This window comes from Pseudorasbora parva, chromosome 17 (assembly GCF_024679245.1).
Source record: "Pseudorasbora parva isolate DD20220531a chromosome 17, ASM2467924v1, whole genome shotgun sequence".
NCBI lineage: Eukaryota > Metazoa > Chordata > Actinopteri > Cypriniformes > Gobionidae > Pseudorasbora > Pseudorasbora parva.
The window spans coordinates 3,151,629-3,172,383 of NC_090188.1; the positions used below are offsets into that span (position 1 = coordinate 3,151,629).

The following is a 20,755-nucleotide window of genomic DNA, read 5'->3' on the forward strand; positions in this document are numbered from 1 at the left end:
GAAGTCATACAAGATATTACATTTGGATCTCACAGCACCACAACTTAATTTGCTGACATATTTTTGTATTTGCAGTAAATTTGTTCAATTTATGCATAGGCGACAAAACTTTTGTCTTGCCAAAATTTGACCTTTCTGTCTTGATTAAATGATAAATATTTTTTCTGTGAAAATTATTTATTTCAGTGCATTAAACATCATTTGGGAGGGTTTTAGCTTTTCATATGAGCTATTTCTAACACCAATGAATTAATTAAAAGTCAGGTTAATATCAGGTATTTCTAGAAAATAGATAAGCGACAAGACTTTTGTCAGGGACTGTAGTATGATATTGTGAGAATATGGAGGAAAAACACCCCAATTTTATTCAAAGGCCAAAACTAAGCAAAAATATACAATTTGGTGCTCAAGCTGATATTTATATGGACAGAAAGTGATGAAATTCTGATGTTTGTTATTTAAATCACTGAGATGGCAGATTCTGACATAAAATGCATAAATATCAATATCTGCCAATAATACGTCTTAGTAAGATGATATTTAAATGCTTAGTTTTATGCTTAGATCTGTAGTTTTAAAACGTATAATGCAATGCAATTATGATTGACAGATAAACTAATAAACCTTCCTCAAAAGCCTGATGATAATATTTGATACTTGTGATTTTTATAATAAATGATGTCTGGATAATCAAGTAAACTGAAGCTTCTTCCGTCCAGTTTAAATATTATTATCAGCAAAGTTTTGATCATGTTGATTATTTAGAGGCCATAGAAATGTGCATATCTAATATGATTCAGTTGGATTTAAAGGGTCAAGTGTGTGTGTTTTTTTCATTTGTTCAGAACGTGGGAGGACGCGCTGCGAGCTGCATAGGGAGAGCATTCTGGGCTCTGGGTTTGAGCCTCGGGGTGCTCGTCCTGTGCCCGGTCAGTATGTGCCGACCTGTGATGACCGTGGCGCATACGAACCCATGCAGTGTCATGCCAGCATTAGGCAGTGTTGGTGTGTGGACCGCGATGGACAGGAGATCTCTGGCACCCGCTTGGGACCTGGACGCTTTCCTGAGTGTGAGTCCTTCACGTGCTTTACTCACAGGCCCTGTTTACACCTGGTGTAATAGGGTTAGTTCACCCAAAAATGAAATTTATGTCATTATTGACTCACCGTAATGTCATTCCACACCCGTAAGACCTTCGTTCATCTTCAGACAAGATATTTTATATTTAGAATAATATATTTAGATATTTTAGATTATTTTTTATAATTTTGGTCCAAAAATAACAAAAACTACGACTTTATTCAGCATTGTCTTCTCTTCCGTGTTTGTGTTCAATCCTCAAATAAAGATTCAAAGGGTTATGAATCAGCGAATTGAATCATGATTCGGATCGCCAATGTCACGTGATTTCAGCAGTTTGACACGCGATCCGAATCATGATTCAATTCGCTGATTCATAACCGTTTGAATCTTTATTTGAGGATTGAAAACAAACGCGGAAGAGAAGACAATGCTGAATAAAGTCGTAGTTTTTGTTATTTTTGGACCCAAATGTATTTCCGATGCTTCAAGAGACTCTAATTAACCCACTGATGTCTCATATGGACTACTGTGATGATGTTTTTATTCCCTTTCTGGACATGGACAGTATAGTGTGCATACACTTGCATACGCTATCGGACTAAATATAAAATATCTTAAACTGTGTGTGAAGATGAACGGAGGTCTTACGGGTGAGGAACGACATAAGGGTGAGTCATCAGTTATATAAAAAATCATTTTTGGGTGAACTAACCCTTTAAGATGCGCTTTGGTCGATCAGATCGCGAGTGGACAACGCTAAATACAAGTGTAAATGGGATCTAAAATGTTTTGTTCTTGTCCACTTTCATCCACTTCAAGAGGTAGTTAAAAACACATTCAACCAGATTACTTTCATAGTGTAAACGCTCCTGTGGTCGAATGCACTGGAACAGCCACAAAAGACTGCTCTACAGTCCGTCTACTGACCTAATGCTAAACTTTATGGGATGGACGCTAGCCAGATGGGATTAAAACTTTGTCGGCTGGAGATCCAAGTTTGGTGTAAAGATGAAAACATACCAAGCATAATGTTCTCTCACCATTCCTGATTTCTAACACACCCTCACAGCATTCAGTATGGTTAACAGAGCAGAAACGAAAGCTGCTCTCTGTATGTTTTTTGCCATTTCCGGACACATTCATATGTAAATTACACGAGTTAATTTTGTCCATTAGACTGAAAGAACTGGAAAAACCCACACATTTACCCACCCATAGACCCTCCCCATGACGAAATCAGGACAGAAATGGTTAAAAGCGGACAAAAGAGACAGATTAAAACACCAGGTGTAAACAGGAATTTGTCTACTTGTAATCTGATTGACCAAAACACATCTTAATACCAGGTGTAAACAGGGCCTTAAGTCATGTAAATTTATTCTAGTAGACCCCAAAATATGGACACTTTAAAATGTAACACTTTAGTATGGGGAACACATATTCACTGACTTTTGCCTTAATAAATTCCTAATTTACTGCTTATTAATTCTAATTAAGGTCGTTTTTGTAACGTTTACGTTTAGGTATTGGGTAGAATAATGGGATGTAGTATATTATCATGCAGAATAAGGCAATAATATGTGCTTTATAAATACTAATAAACAGCAATATGCATGCTAATAAGCAAAATAGTTAATAGTGAGAATGTTTCAGGGTTTACACTTTACGACCAATGAATTCACATTACTTTTCTTGTCATTTGTAATTACAGTTTTTTAAATAAATATATTTACATTTTATGCACAAATAGCAATTTCTATTAAATTATTACTAAACTATTATTCAAATATTTTCGAGCTTGACAAAAAATTATAATAAAATGTAAAAAAAAGAAAAAGCATGACTTTTCATTTTAGTGGTGAGTTTGCAAATCGCAACCGCTCACGCCTCCCTTTCGAAGCTATGGTGGCCGACACAGTACAAAGATGTCGTCATCCGTCGTGTGTGTGTGTGTGTGTGTGTGTGTGTGTGTAGATACAGTAGAAACGGCTCATTCTAAAGTAATAAAAACATAACGGTTCATTATGAAATGTCTTTATACACCACTGAAAACATAGTTATGTATATTAAATTGCATTTCTATCAATAGATACTCATAAATACTACACACTGCACCATTAACATTTTATTCATTACCATGGTCTATAAACCATGGTCTGTTAATGCCCCTTGGGTGAGAACCAGTGGGAAGAAAGACACTGTTTTTATTAGGGATGTCCTGATCCGATCACATGATTGGAAATCGGGCCCAATCACGTGATTTCAGACTCGATCGGAATCGGACGTTACATCCCGATCAGGACTCGGATATAATGTATATTCTGGGGTGAGCTGAGCATGATGACGCATCAATAATATGGGTTGTAACTTGAAAATAATGCTTTATGTATGTTTCTGTAGATGGATACACGTGCTGGCTCCTCGGTGATACATTACAACAGCGCTAATATCACCCGTGTATATTCGCCAGAAGACGCGAATGAGAACGCGCGCGCTGATCTGTCTCTGTGCATCATCCGAAAGCGCGCACTCGTCTCACAGCGCGCAAATATTGAGTTCTCTTTTAAGACTTGCGCTTAAACGGACCAACTCACACAAGAAGTATGTCAGCATGTCCATCTTGATGAGTATCCAAGCAGACATAGTCTGAATATGCCTTAAGAGGACTGTATACAGTCGAGAAAGACGACAGAGCCTTCCATTAGGTCTTAAAGGGGCAGTAGCCTTTACTGCTGTCTGTTTAATGCCAAACAAAAGATAAGGAATCACTCACTGCTCTTGATTTAAATAGCTTTTGTAAGGATTATTCTTTAATTTAAACAGTTAAATATGTAGCTATTTTACATTTCATTACCCTACTTTATTAAATTTCTCTACCTAAAAACTAATGTTAGACCTATAAAAACCTGAAAAACATTGTTAATTACAATTCAGTCAAATTACACTTCAAATATTTTTTCCCCAAAGTTGATTTATGTCATTGTAGGCAGTTATCATCACAATGATTTCATTTAAAGTGTTTGTTTTTTAAATAAGTTTAGTTTAAGTTAGTTATTTGATGCTATAAAAACGGCTGTGTGACGTCATGATTGACAGCTGAGATCGATGTCTTCTCTGAGTGTTGTCACTGAGGCACTAACAGATTTTTTTCAGGATTTTTGGGAGCAGATTATTTAATTTAATTTAATTTCCATAACTGTTTATTTCACACCAACATAATGAATTGTTCTGCATCTGTGAGAGTATGGGTGTGCTTTTGATATCACCGTTGTACTTCCTGCTCTGCGCAACTCCGGTCCCGGACTTTTTTATATTTACTGTTGCACTAAAATCCAAAAGTGAAGAATTTATGTTATTTATTACTTGATTGTTCAAGCTACCTCACAGCAGTGCTCTGTTTGTTAGAGTTGTTGAATGTTAAAATAATGTGAATAAAATAAAAAATAAGGAACATCCTGGTTCGTTTTTTCGCTCTTCTTTATAATTTTTTTATGTATTATAGAAGTATCGGATCGGGACTCGGTATCGGCAGATACTCAAAATCAAATGACTCGGACTCGGACTCGAGGGCAAAAAAACCTGATCGGGACATCCCTAGTTTTTATTGTCACAGGGACCATTTTCTGTATATATAGGATATGAATTTCCATAATCATTTATATTCATCCTCTGTTCCTCAGGTCCTGCTCATGATGGCCCCGGCCCGATTGGACCAACACCCAACCCCAACATTACTCCTTTGCCTCCGGGCAGTTACATCCTCTTCACCCAGAGCGGGAAGATTGAGTATGTTCCTCTGGATGGTCATGACCTGAAGAAGAATGAAGCCAAGACTGCACTGCACCTCCCGGTAAAGTCTGTTAGTGTAATGTAGAAGGGAAAAAACTAATTGTGTTGGTTAAGAAATGAGTTGGTGTGTCTAGAAGTGCTTGCGTGGAGTATGTTTTACACATCATTCACAAAACTATTAGATTCACCCAGAAGTCTTTACCCGGATTCATTCCCTGCTCTGGTATGCATAAATACAAAGCCTGTTTAGGGATGTTAGCAAATTCAGAGTGAACGTGCAGTTTGTGTTCTCCTCGTAGTCTGTGTCTCTTGGCTAAACTGTTGATAACACAGAGCCAGAGAACTTCTGGGGGGATTGCTGGGGAATTTTAGGATTGCTTAACTCTGTTTTTCTTGGAAATATGCGTACGAGAGAAATTGTGTTTATCAGAACCATATGCTGCCTCCGCTGATTACATAACCGCCATCCTTTAGCCGTACGTATGTGAGGAGAGATTCCAGGAGAAACAGACCAGACGATTTACAAAAGAAGACGATGTTAGCATGCATGTTTTCTGCAGACACCCTGGATTGAACTGTTGCTTAAAAATGTACATTACAGCTCAAAAGTTTGGGGTTGGTGAGCTTTTTTAATGCTTTGTATGATAAAGATTAGATTTTTAAATTGATAAATAGATTTTTATAGGAATAAAATAATTTAGTTCAGTTCGAAAACAGACACTACAATTAAAAACGGAACGTGTCTGCTCAATACAGCGTAAGCCGAACGATAGTCGGTGCACAAACGCAGCAGGAGTCGGATCTCATTCATCACAAGAGGAGCTGAATGACAGAAGATTTGGTTTCAAAGCGAAATGTGAAAGTGCCTATTTAAAGGAGTTTGTACTATTCTGTTGCTTTTTTCATTAAGAATAATAGGCTAATGCACTCACAATTCAAGCAACTCACCCCCCAATTGGCACTAATTCTAAACCATTAGAATTGGCACTGCCATTCGTTCACAGTGTGCGTTCACTGGCGCGTTTTTAGTTACATTCCTGTGGAAGCTTCATTGAAGAAATTCATTGAAAACAGATTTGCTTTGCTTTTCACCATTATGAATGCCAGAGCGACTGTGCACATTTTATTTTCGGGTTGAAATTAGCATTTTAAAAGCCCCCAGTCGGTGATATCATACCGGTGTTGTCACACGTCGATTAACCGGTGGGGAAATTTCCTAACTGTCACATCCCTACTGCTCATCAAACATATATGATTATAATCAATGCTGAAAACAGTTCATTTTTTGTGGAAACTGATCAGGATTCTTTTGATAAATAGAAAATTCAATTCAATTTATTTCAATATACTTAAGAATATTTTTTAATTAATTTAATACTAATTGAATAAAAGTTTTTTTAAGGTACTTTTCACAAACCTTTGAATTCTAGTGTATTAAACTATAAATATTAGTATAAACAAATTGAGAAATTGACCTGTTCTGATGTTATTGACTTGTGCTGTATTAAATGTTACTGCTTGTTTTAAGAACCTTATATTTGTAAAAACTCTTCACATGTTCTCACATAATCTACACACACAAATACCTAAAACCTGATTACCACAGAAGTAAAATACGGCCATTCATAGTTATGTAAGTCACTTGCTTTTTGTTTGTTTATTAAATAACTTTGCTATCTTTCAGCTACAATAGTGAAGCACACTTAGCTCTATTAATTTTTTTTTTAATGATGGTCCGCTGTAGTCTATAATTGTATCCCTTAAAACTTATCTTTGATCGCCAAAATTACATTTTTAAAGTTTTTCCCTCTGAAAATTTCTTCATGCCTTAAAATAGCTTGAATGTAACTCTACACCCTTGCCTCATTTAGTATATGAATATGCATGAATATTCAAATGAGCCCAGCCTCCACTCACTTACACCAGCTCAGAGAATGGGAACGGGAACAAACCATGTTCCCGTTCGCCATCTCAGTCTGCCTTCTGAAAATCAGCGTCCTTAGAAACTCTTTGAACAACTCAGAACATCAGTGGAGAAAGGCATATAGATCATCATAACATTATAATATACATAATCACCTGCTATATTGCTAAAATTACCCAATATTAAAAAACTTGATTTTCACCACAGGAGGTCTTTAATAACTTTAAGCCTCTTACATTTCAGATAATATTGGGTCTGTTAGTATATATTGCATCATCTTTCCAAAGGTAATCTCTCAGCTATTCCAAAGACTACTTTATATTTAGGAAGACGTTACTCATTTTACTTAAGAACGGGAGAAAGTGCAATGTGTAATATGGCAGAAAAAGTCCCGCCTTCTAAATAAAAGAGCCAATCGCTGATTCTTAAAGTCATCGCATCACTGCACATGCTCATTGGCTGGTCCAGCCTGAAAAATAAGCCTTTTAATGCTATATGAACATTAGAAACAACGTTTATAGGACTGGTCATGTCAGATTTTGTTGCCAATTTGAAATATGTTATTTAATTATGAGTTCGACAAGCTGTTTATGAGATTTCAGGATTCCACATTCAAATAAATAGGACTTGGGCTTGGATGATATGGCCGCCCAGTGAACATACTTTCCTTAAAGGGGTACTTCAGCGCTGGGAAGATGAATCTGTATTTAAACTGGGTCATCAATGTAGTAGAAATGTGAAATTATTTTTGAGTTTGGTGTCTTCTAGACTGAGAAAAGACAGAAAATGTATTTTTGTCTCATGGGGATGAAAGACTACAATTCCCAGAATGCTTTGCTGCCCTGTGAGGCCATTCCCAAAGCCACCGCTACTGGATTACTGTGACTGAGTTGGAGAAGACACTACAATTAAAAACTGAACGTGTCTGTTCAATATAACGATTGAGTCACCGCGTGAGTCTCACAGCACTGAGCACTGACTGCAGGAGTGAGATAAATGAGCTGATGAGCTCTCGTGATGAGAGCTGAGGTTATCGCGACTATACTCACGGCATACATTCACAACGCAAGTTCAGTCTGGCGCGTTTCAGTTCATGCCTTTGGAAGCTTAACTTTCATAGAAATTAATTTGAGAAGTTAAAAGACTTACATTGCTCACCATAGCTGAGTGCCTGTAGCTGAGCTGAGCTGTGAGTGTGATCTCCATCCCCCATGCGCGGATTCAAAACATGCGGAAATGGCTCCCTCTGCTGGCTGTAGTCTTTAGCCTTTGCCCAAACATTCCTCCTATGATGCAAATTGACGATATTTGCATCATAGGAGGAATTTTTCCAGAAATAAAATGCATAAATCTCTTGTCTCAGGGAGATATGAGGGGGGAAAGCACAATCATTTGAATATTCTCCAGGGTTTCTACTGATACAAAGCTATATGCTAATCGCTGAAGTAACCCTTTAAAAGGGACTTAGATATACAGTACATTATAAGAAATTTCAGCAGTCAGCACATAAATATTAGTTTTTTCACTATTCCTGATTATTTTGCCCAACTATTTTGTTTAGCTAGATATGTGGCATATGCACAAGGTTTATATTTTCATCTGTTGACTCCTGAAATTGACTTTTAGACGTCAGTGTGTGTAGCACTGTAGGAAATCATAAATCTCAGTGAATCTTCATTCCCATCTGCTCTCATTTATTGCTCACATGTCAGCACTTACTGTAATGACTAACATAACTGAAGCTTATTAAACAAGGAAAAACTCAGCCATGCGTTAGAATTAAAACTTGACTCACTCACATTCTGAATGTGTGGTTTCATGTTTTGTCTAGACAGCGTTCACAGATGTTTAGTTAATGAATGAATGCTGGAGGGAAACACTAGTGCCGTGTTGTCATCTTAAACACTTCCATGCATGTTTGTGAGATCTTTTTATTGGTTTTCCAGGAGAAAGTGGTGATTGGGATTGCCTATGACTGCGTGGAGAAGATGGTGTATTGGACAGACATAAGCACACCTGCCATTAGCAAAGCTAATCTACAAGGAGGAGAGCCCGTCCATCTCATTAAATCAGGTGGAGTTCATTTAGACTCGCCCTAATGTCTTTCCAAACCTGCATGATTCATGGGACACTGGTTAATATCCCCTCAAACTAGAGGTGGGCCATATTTAAAAAAAAAATAAAGTTCAGGCTTTTTCATGTTAGTTTTTAAGACAAGATGTTTTTTGGCTAATTACTGAGTAGTATGCTATAAATTTTGTTTCCACTAGGGAATAAAAAAAATTAAAAAAAGATAATTGTGACCTTTTTATCGTAAAAGTTCTGACATTATAATTCGCAGTGGCAAGTTTATATCCCACAATTCTGACATTTTTCTCGCAATGGCGAGTTTGTGTCTAGCAAAATAAACTTAAGTTATAAAGTACGACTTGCTAGATATATAACACACTCTCACACACACGCGCACACACACACACACACACACACACACACACACACACACACACACACACACTGTCGTGTTTCCATGTTTTATGGGGACTTTCCATAGGCGTAATGGATTTCATATTGTACAAACTGTACATCCTATCCCCTTACACTGCCCCTGTCCCTAAACCTACCCATCACAGGAAACATTCTGCATTTTTACTTTCTCAAAAAAACTCCTTCTGTGTGATTAATAAGATGTTTTCCTCATGGGGACCTAAAAATGTCCCCACAAGGACAAGGATTTCAGATATTGCCATCTTTGTGGGGACATTTTGTCCCCATAACGTAGGGATTACCAGGCCACACACACACACACACACACACACACACACACACACACACACACACACACACACACACACACACACACACACACACACACACACACACACACACACACACACACACACAAACACACACACACACACACACACACACACACACACACACACACAAACACACACACACACACACACACACACACACACACACACACACGTTGTGTTTACAAGTTTTATGGAGACTTTCCATAGGTGTAATGGTTTTTATACTGTATAAACTGTTTATTCTATCCCCCTACACTGGCCCTAAACGTACCCATCACAGGAAACATTTTGCATTTTTACATTTTTAATAAACATCACTTAGTATGATTTATAAGTTGTTTTCCTCATGGGGACCAACATTTTTTTGTCCCCATAATGTAGGGTTTACCAGACCCCCACCCACACACAATATTTGTGAATGTATTTAAATTAATTAATTAATTAAATGAAATACAACTTTATTTTAATTATTTTATTGTTATTAAAAGTAAGAACAGAGATGCACAATACAAAAAAATATGACAAATGCTATATACCGTTAATAAAGATACAAATGAAATATGCTGTTTTTTGTACAGTAGGTCTGTTTAACAGTATCATTCAAGTAAGAAACTGAATAATCAAATGTAAAAATAAAACTACATAGTTGTCCCGTACTGCTAGTCAATAAACTCGACAAAGGAGATTCACTTTAATTTAAATCCCAAAATACTCAGGAGAATACAGGAACAAGGACGATCCAACACTAAAGCCTAGTTCAGACTGCATGATTTTTAAACTGGTTGGGTCACTGCTCTTTTCACACTGCATGACTATCTGGGGTAGCAGTCAGTCACTGCTGTGTTCACACTGACCGATGGATCGGCGACAGGAGCGTTCACACTGCATGAGTGTACAGGAGGAAGAATCGCCAACAACTCTCTCTCTCTCCAGCGCGCAAACTACGTTTCCCAACATTTCCAACCAACTACACGTTCGATATGTTACTTTTAAATTTTCTCTGAACATTACTTCCATAATGTTTGCAAAATTATGACTTTTGTTTCAGATCTCGGCAGTCCTGAGGGCATCGCTATTGACCATCTGGGCAGAAACATGTTCTGGACAGACTCCATGAAGGACAGGATTGAAGTTTCCTCATTAGACGGCTCCAAGCGACGCGTCTTGATTAACACAGACCTGGTTAACCCGAGAGCCATCCTCACCGACCCCACCAATGGGTGTGTGACTAATTAGGAACAACCAGTGGCCAGTTGCATAAACTGCTTAGACTAGTCTTACAAGTTAGTCTTCAATTTATCCAGATTTTTCTATTTCTAATTTGAATCCAGAAAAGTAAGACTGATTAGTTGCTCAGACTAGTTATTAAGACATTTCATGCAACTGGCCACAAGGTCTAAAATGCACACTTCAGAGTAGTTTTGGCAAGTAAAGAAAATGTTATTTCCTCCTCGGATATAAATGCAACATAACACACTATTAAATCAAATTGTAAGAAGGATAATCTGACCCTTTTAAGTGATTCAATAATATTCAAAAGGGCTTGACATTTACAACCGCCAAATGCGGGTGTATTTTAGCAGTGGCTTCTAGCCACTTTGTCAGGTTGAATTTTTCAAATATAGTCTTTTAAAAATGCATCTGAAATAAACTGCAATGCATCTCTCTGACAGCGAGTGACCCACAAACCTGCCTCTCCTCACTAACTCGCTTCATTTGCTCCGGATGAATATTGTTGCTTACAACCACATAAAGCCACTCTCAGCACTAAATTGAGTTCTTTTACGCTGCCTTTTGCCCTTAAACAGCCAAAAACACACACTATAATGTCAATGCCGGTATTGGCGAGTATTCACGTAAACAGAGTCAGTTCTGTTTTATGTGAATGTAAACAGTTGAGAAAGAAAACATGTGTAACAGTGAAATGGTTAGGGTTAGGATTAGGGCATCAGGTTTTAAAGTGACTGCAGCATAATAAACCTGCTAACAAATAATGAGATAATATTGAAGATATCTATATGGCAGTTTTTCCCCCATGGTATCAATGTCAAAATTGTGGCTTGTGAAAATGCTGAGTGGCTAGTAAATTTGGAAAACCAGAAAGAGTGACTGAGTGACTGGTGGGCAAAAAAGTTAATGCCAAGCCATAATATTCAATAATAAAGAATTTTTACACAGGTGAGATCTGTGCCTGCTCAAAATTCAAGATGTAAGTAAAGTATTATACTTGAAATAATTCAAGTAAAGATATAATGCTGCATAAAAGTCAGAACTAATTATGCCTGGTCAGACCCACCTCAGCCCCTAGGATCAAACTATACACTTCTGTGCTACATTTGAGGTGAAAATTTGGCATAATAATGTACTTTTATTTTTAAAAAATGTATTGGCTGGTGCAAAATATTTATGGCAGGTGAATTTACACATTTAATTTGTTAGTTTTGAACTCTGGATACAGTGTCAGATTTGTTAACATGTTAACAAAATAGCTCTAAACTTAGCATTTAGTTCATGTTAATTTCAAGATGTGCTAATACATTTAAGTTAATATTGTTTAATGAACCTGTGCTAATGAACTAACTAACAGTTAACATTAACAAAGATGAATAAATACTGTAACTAATGAATTGCTCATTACTAGTTAATGTAAGTTAATGCATGAACTAACAGAGTCTTAAAGTGTCACCATTTATATACTTGGCATGATGAATTTGAATGATTCCCAAAGTACCAAGCATTTTCAATGCCTGTTCCCCCATCAGCTACATCTACTGGGCTGACTGGAACAGGGACTCCCCCAAAATTGAGATGGCTTACATGGACGGCACAAATCGGAGGGTCCTAGCCAAGAATGACTTAAGCCTCCCCAATGGTTTAACTTTCGACCCGCGGACGTCTCTGTTGTGCTGGGCGGATGCCGGTACGTCTCCAGTTCAGAAAAACATTCACTAGTGCAATAAAATGACAGCTGTTTGAGCCTCTAGGCAGGAAAACAACTTATTTTAGCTCACTAAAGCCACAAGCTCCATAAAAACAAAATCTTCGTGTTGATGGTGATGTTTGGTGTTTTTAATGCAGGCACGCATAAAGTGGAGTGCATGAATCCACAGCAGGGCAGTCGGACGCAGCTCATGGAGGGAATTCAGTATCCCTTCGCAATGACAACTGATGGAAAAAACCTGTACTACACTGACTGGACAAGGTAAACCTTCCCTTCAACAGCACTACACTTTAATGAGAAGTTAACTGAAGTCTCACCTGCTTACCAAGACTTCATCTATTTGATATAAAAATACAGTATTATAAAATATTATTTCAATTTAAAAGGAACTGTAGGTAAAAAATGTATTTCAATTAATCATAAATGTTATAAATGTTATAAGTTGTTGTTGCAGCCCTCAACTGATGTTGATGTTGACATGTTGTGTTTTGGCCTGAAGCTCCGCCCTCCACCTATCGACCAATCATGAAGTCAGTAGTGTTTCTGAATCCGGGTTGCCAGATCTGCTCTACTTACCACAGCTGCAGAACTTTCCTTCTGATCCTGCAGCCAATCTGGCAACCTCGAGTCAGAGGGAGGGGGAGAGGGGATAGTGATTGTAGTGCCAGTTTTGGTCACAATCTTACATACACTTCCTTTGAAGGTGATTTAAAAAAAAAGAATGCATTCTCTTTTCCCAGTTTATTGTTCATTGACTACTATTAGTAAACAATTGATGGGTTTATCTCACTCAAAATGTAAACATTAGCTGCTTTTCTACCGTTGGGCCAGTGTGAGCCATGGCTTTCAAAAGGCCAAGCTGGGCTAATAGCTTCAGACCTGTAGGCCGAGCCCAAAACCACACTGTGTTTCCACTGTCGGGCCAGAAGCACTGCAGAACTTCACTCAAACCCACCCGTAACACACCTCTCTGGAACAATGTCACACACACACATCATTTCACCAACTAATGGATGTTTGATCAAAAAACTACTCGGACAGAAATCACTGGAAACTAGCCAGATTGCCAAACCAACATGATAAAAGCGGTTGTTTGTTGCCATTTTTGACTACTTAAAGATTTAAAACCCTAAGCATCAATGTTTTACCACAGTTTTACAATAATAAGTGATGCATTGACCATGATGCATTCTTTTTTGTTTTAAGATTACACATTAGTCACAGAAATAAAGTGGTATTCCCTGTTGAAAAAAAAACAGCTTATGCTGGTTAGGTATGCTTTGAAGCATGGCAGCTGGTTTGAGCTTGTCAAGGTGCTGGTCCTAAAACAAACTAGCTCTAGCTCAGGACCAGCTCGAATCATCTGCTGTGCTTCTAAACATACCTAACCAGCATATGCTGTTTTTTTCAACAGGGTTTACCGTTATTTCACACAAGAAAGAGGACACACTTGTACTCAGTCATGTCTGTTTTATTTAGTCACAGCACAGTTTACATAGGGTGACCAAATGTCCTGTTTTCCCAGGACATGTCCTGTTTTCAAGTCCTGTCCTGGCCATCCTGGCTGTTTTTTATAAAGTGGTGAAAATGTCCTGGTTTTCATTATTTTTCGTTGGGGCATGTAATTGACCGACACTAGGGAAATCTACAATTATCTCGCTGCTGGGCAGAGTTTCCTGGTTTTTGGTAATCAAAATATGGTCACCCTAGTTTACATCACATTTAGAAAGAATGATCATTTCTACACATTTTTTTTAACCAAAAATACGACCTGAGGAGCTTTAGTACTCTCTCCAGTGACAGTCCAAATGCAGTATTTTCAGTCAGAGAAACAGTATTTTATGACGTGGAGCTAAATATGGATATCAGACAGTCCGGTATAAAGAGATGAGACGAGATGTACTAAAAGATTAAATAAACACACGATTGTGACACCCGAAATGATTGGTCTGATTTCTTCAAGCGATCATATTTACCATGTTTACTATAGTAATGGCATAGTCTTATGCATTAAATATAAATATTTCAGAGTCCACATTGGATCACAGATAGAATAGCCTGACGTGTTCATCCTCAGCTCTAGTCAGAATATGAGTCTGATGCTCCATTGGGCTGTGATTATGGGGCGTTTCAACCGAACCAGGAAAGATATTGATTGGATAGACCTACAACCAATCAGAGCAACGGAGCGACACATAACGTTAGTTGTCAAATATCAACAGAGCTCTACTGCACTGTGTTGCCAAGTCTGCGCTTTTTCCCACGGGTTAAAACGACCTCATTTATGTGATATATAGACATAGAAATGCGAATTTTAGCAGGCAACCTTGCCAAAATAACACATTTTACATCCCAAACGCAATTTAGAAATCCTCCGTGGTCCTTCAGAAATCATTCTAATATGATGATCAAGATGCATTTATGATTATTATCAGTGTTGAAAACAGTAGTGGAAACGGTGATACATTTTATTTAAATTGAATAGAAATGTATGTTTAATGCGTCCTTTCTGAGTAAAAGTATTTATTTCTGACGCCAAACCTTTGAATAGTAGTGTATAACAAGAGAATAATAGGAATAATGTTGGAAAATCATCAGATTTGGTCTGTTTGTTTGTGGTTCAAGATTGGAAAGCAAGGTCAAGGTTCAGTCCACTAAACCGGTGACTGTTCTTCTGAGGCCTTGATGTGTCTGTTTGCTAGCGTGGATTCCCTCAACAGCAGTCGGCACAGATTTGGCACTTTAACCCTGAATGTGTTTGCTATGCAGAGGCGCTGAGGTCGGGTCAAGAGGCCTGTTTTGAGGCTTGTGGCAGCTGCGTGCAATTTCACGGCATGTCCAACGGCCTCTCTCTGATCTTCCTACAGCCATTTCCTCTCTGTTAGTGAACAGTCACAATAGAGCTTATTATAGCTATTGAGAATAATGAGCAGGACAAAAACAACTCAGCGTGCATTACAGCAGAGAGAATTTAGGAGGAAAATGCCTTTATCACAGTCCGTGTGTCGTCACATCCTGCTCCAATTAGCAGCGTGAAGGGATTTCCTGCAATATTATCAATGGACGGACGTCAGTGTAACATTATCTGAGAGACGCGGTCAGATCTGCTGGTGTCATGAGATTATCGAGCAACACGCAGCTCAAGTTACTGCCAGAGTAATCGGTCCCAACTTTACAGCGGGATAAAACGTTTACAGTCTGGTACAAATTGTGGTTTTGGTCTACGGCTAATTTTGCCCTTCTGTGAGGGGGGTGAAGTTTTTTATAACTTATTCGTTTACATTATATAAAGCCTTAAAGTTCTGCATAATTAAGGGCGTGGCCACTTTGAGTGACAGGTGGATAGCCATTATTTATCAACACGTCACCTCAGCTCCGCCCACGTCCCGCCTCTTTGCCCATTTTCTGTTATCTGGTAGTGATGTGTGACCAAGATGGCAATGGCCGACTTTACACTTCAAAGACTCTTCTCAGAATCCTATGGGTGATGACACAGACACTACGTTAATATTTTTTACAGTAATAATAATTATAATCATTACTATAATTACCACCCTTTAGTGTCTAAACTAAAGCATGGGTCTTCAACCGGGGGTCGAGGGACCCCTAAGGGGTCCAAAGTGGTACTGCAGGTCAACCGCCAATTAATGTTTTCGATAAATAAAATTATTACATGGGGTAAAAAACATCACTAATTCAAATATAAGCACCCTTAAACGAAAGCAGCGCACCCTCCTTTGATACAGTAACAGTATAATATTATTGACTAAACAGATTTGACAAACATTGCGTTGGAGTTTGCGCTCTGGGGAACGTGAAATATTCCTATTCACAGCGGGTTTTGTAGCGGTGAGAAATGTAGCCAATCACAGACATGCTTGTTGATCTCTGGAACGCAATGGCCAATCAGAGATGTTTAAGTTTTAATCCACTCAGTTTTTATTCAGTGCTGAGTTTTGCTCTCTCTCGTGAATTCTCTCATTAACAAAGACATGATGTAAGAGATACTGCAGCAGTAAAGTTGTCTACACTGCATAATGAGAGTTTGCGAACTGAGATGAGTGACAGCATAAGTAATTAAAGTGAGCGCTCTTTCGTGTTTTCCAGGCTATATAGCTATAATCCATTGAATAAAAGTTTTGTTTCACATGCTGCTAAGTGGAACAATAGCCAATTACACGCTGCATTATTAATAATTGAGGGCTTATTATTAGTTACAGACAAATTATAGACAAATTATTAATAATTAGTGAAGGATCATGTGACACTGAAGACTGGAGTAATGATGATAAATTCAGCTTTGATCACAGGAATAAATTATACCTTACTATACATTCACATAGAAAACAGTTATTTGAAATTATAATAATATGTAAAAAAAATACTGTATTTTTGATCAAATAAATGCAGACTTGGTGAGCAGAAAATTAATAATAATGCGTTCAATTTATATAGCGCTTTTCAAGGCACTCAAGCGCAGAAGAGACTTCTTTCAAAAAAGATATGCTGTACATTCATATGTATTATAAGCATAAAGAGGTGTGTGTGTGTGTGTGTGTGTGTGTGTGTGTGTGTGTGTGTGTGTGTGTGTGTGTGTGTGTGTGTTGGATCAGGGGTTCTGTAGTCGTGGTGGATCGCTACACCAGAACAGAGGTGGATGAGTTCCAGCCTCAGAAACGGACGCGTCTGTACGGGATCACAGTCGCTCACTCCCAGTGCCCCTCAGGTATGATTCCTCTTTCTCATGTCTTCCAGTTCTTAAGGCTGATTCCCTTTACTAACTAAATATATTAGGATGATATCGTCTGTTTATTATAAGCGCCCTGTAGTTTTGTCATCTACTCTTTAAATGCTCGAGCTCGAAAAGCAGGATGGATTCTGATTGGCTGTCAGCTGGAAAAAGCTGTGCTGTTATCATTATAGTTGTGATGTGAGCTTTGTTATTCTTTTATATTTAGAACGATTTTTAAAACAATATTGTTATCATTTTCATTATAGTTATCATCTTTGAAGTGAATGAGCCTTTATTCTTAAATTCTTCATTAATGATGTCCGTTTTTGACCATCTTCAAGTTGAATGTCATGAATGCTATTATGTGATGTAATCAAATTCTGGATTTTCTTTTTGAAAAGCAGCAGTGCTTGTGTTATTTACACTGATCAGGCATAAATTAGGTTTAATATTGTGCTGGTCCCCCTTTTGCTGACCCGTCGAGGCATGGACTCCACTAGACCCCTGAAGGTGTGCTGTGGTATCTGGGACCAAGATGTTAGCAGCAGATCCTTTAAGTCCTGTAATTTGTGAGGTGGGGCCTCCAGGGATCGGACTTGTTTGTTCAGCACATCCCACAGATGCTTGACTGGATTGAGATCTGGGGAATTTGGAGGTCAAGTCAACGCCTCAAACTGGTTGTTGTGCTCCTCAAACCATTCCTGAAGCATTTGTGCTTTGTGTCAGGAGCATTATCCTGCTGGAAGAGCCACAGCCACCAGAATACCGTTTCCATGAAAGGCTGAACAGGGTCTCAGCAATGCTTAGGTAGGTGGAGCGTGTCAAAGTAACATCCACATGGATGGAGGACCCAAGGTTTCCCAGCAGAACATTGCCCAAAGCATCACACTGCCTCCGCCGGCTCGCCTTCTTCCCATAATGCATCCTGGGGCCATGTGTTCCCCAGGTAAGCCACACACACACACCCAGCCATCCACGTGATGTAAAAGAAAACGTGATTCCTCAGACCAGGCCACCTTCTTCCATTGCTTCGCGGTCCAGTTCTGATGCTCACATGCCACTGTTGGTGTTTCGGCGGGGTCAGGGGTCAGCATGGGCACCCTGACTGGTCAGCGGCTATGCCGCCCCATACACAACAAACTGAGATGCTCTGTGTATTCTGACACCTTTCTATCAGAACCAGCATTAACTTCTGGAGCAGTTTGAGCTCCTGTAGCTCGTCTGTTAGATCGGACCACACGGGCCAGCCTTCGCTCCCCACGTGCATCAATGAGCCTTGGCCGCCCATGACCCTGTGGCCGGTTCTCCACTGTTCCTTCTTTGGAGCACTTTTGATAGATACTGACCACTGCAGACCGGGAACAGCCCACAAGAGCTGCAGTTTTGGAGATGCTCTGACCCAGTCGTCTAGCCGTCACAATCTGGCCCTTGTCAAACTCGCTCAAATCCTTACGCTTGCCCATTTTTCCTGCTTCTAACACATCAACTTTGAGGACATGTTCACTTGCCACCTAATATATCCCACCCACTAACAGGAGCCGTGATGAAGAGATCATCAGTGTTATTCACTTCACCTGTCAGTGGTCATATTGATATGCCTGGTCGGCCTATTTAGCTATGTGTATCTTCATCTTTACCATATTTTTCATCCCTGGTTTATTAATGTAACCAATAATAATAATAATAATTTTTTACATTTATATAGCGCTTTTCTCGGCACTCCAATCACATTGTCTATTTTTTTAAATGAAACAGGTGTTGCTTTTCATGTATTAATCTGAACCCCTAAAACAAAGGTTTAAATGATCTTAATGGTATCGTAATGTGGTCAATATTCCCCATCAGGTCAGAACTACTGCTCGACCAATAACGGAGGCTGCACTCACTTGTGTCTGGCGACTCCTGCTGGCCGCTCATGCAGATGTCCAGACAACGCTGTAGGACTGGGCTGTGTGGAGCGGGACGGCAGGAACTGAAGACTCAATCACATGACCGCTCCTTCCTTCGTGATCAGCTGAAATATGCAATAAAGCCACTCTCTCTAATAAAGATGCTGAAATGCATTCGTGCCTTAAATATGTTCATGGTGCTTTAAATGAGGTCATTGTGAATGTCTCTAACAACTTACATTATTACCCTTTCTAAACAAATAATGATACAAGTGTGACATAACCTGACATAAATAGATGTTTACACATACAACTGTTCAATAAAATCATATTTTGTTTATTCAGCCTTGTCATATTTTGATATATTGTTCAAATGCTTGTTTTCTAATTAAAACTCTGTTTTTGTTCATGCTGTGATGATGAGTCTCAGAAGGGAACACCGGTAAATAAAGCTCAGGAATGAGCACCAGAGGGCAACAGCAGCCTAAAAATCAGATGGAAAATGTCCATCTCCCTTAGCAAACCTTTTTTTTTTTTTTTTTTTTTTTTTTTTTTTTTTTTTTTAAAGAAACAAGCATTGTGTTCTCAAACAGCCTTTCTGTTATGATTATGGAATTAATGTAAAGTCTGACAAACTAGTGCTGTCAAATCAATTAGTCACGATTAATTACATCTAACATGAAAGTCATTTGTGTTTATATAATGTGTGTGTGTTTGTGTGTATATGTATATATATATATATATATATATATATATATATAGATATAGATATAGATATAGATATAGATATCACACACACACACATTATATAAACACAAACATGACTATACACACATAAACAAAAACTTTTATTAGATGCGATTAATCAATTTGATGGTACTAATACAAGCATTTTTCATTATATGATTAAATATAGATTACACACGCACACGATTACATGCACATACAATTCATAATGTTAGATATTTATGTTATGGATTGTTAAAGTGTGTATTATTATTGCTAGTAGAAGGGACAATTCAAATAATTACTACATTGCTAAAAGTTTAAGAAGACCTTATCATTTTTAGACGATGAAAATGAATCAGAAATACGACATGTGGACTCAGCATTACAATAATAAAATATGAATACGATCGATGTGCTATTATTGAATAGGCCTATTAGTTTTTATAGATTAGGGTGATATAGGCCTACGAGCAGTTTATTGTAGTACTTTGACCTTTGATGCATGAGAAGGACTGACTCAAATACTTATATATAATGAATGAATCTGTACAAAAGAATGGCGACAATAAAGAGGAAAATAATAAGAGATGCCCTGTGACTGGCGAACATTATTCTTTACAGTGACTGGAGACACTGCGCAATAGCGTCATCACGTCAGCCACGCCCACAGCGGGAACAAGAGGCGTCAGCGCGTAAGCCCCGCCCCTACAGGGGGGACACGATTGACGTCATCAGAATGACGGGCGTGAGGGAGCGTCCTCAGAGGCCGCGGATTTGATTGACAGGAGGTTAAAGTCTATTCAACCAATGGCCACTTAGGATTCTGTTTTGTGGGCGTTATTTCCTGTAGT

The 20,755-nt window shown here is 38.4% G+C and overlaps 1 protein-coding gene across 1 annotated transcript in view; it reads left to right on the plus strand.

Annotated features, from left to right (window-relative positions):
- nid1a (nidogen 1a) overlaps positions 1–19,515 on the plus strand; it is a 58,649-nt gene extending 39,134 nt beyond the window's left edge. The window contains exons 13-20 of the mRNA XM_067422139.1: positions 846–1,070; positions 4,765–4,934; positions 8,744–8,870; positions 10,662–10,833; positions 12,376–12,533; positions 12,692–12,815; positions 17,168–17,280; positions 19,132–19,515. Of these exons, the coding sequence (XP_067278240.1) occupies positions 846–1,070; positions 4,765–4,934; positions 8,744–8,870; positions 10,662–10,833; positions 12,376–12,533; positions 12,692–12,815; positions 17,168–17,280; positions 19,132–19,262 (1,220 nt within the window). The 3' untranslated portion in view covers positions 19,263–19,515. The remainder of the gene's footprint in view (positions 1–845; positions 1,071–4,764; positions 4,935–8,743; positions 8,871–10,661; positions 10,834–12,375; positions 12,534–12,691; positions 12,816–17,167; positions 17,281–19,131) is intronic.
- Positions 19,516–20,755: the final 1,240 nt, after the last annotated feature.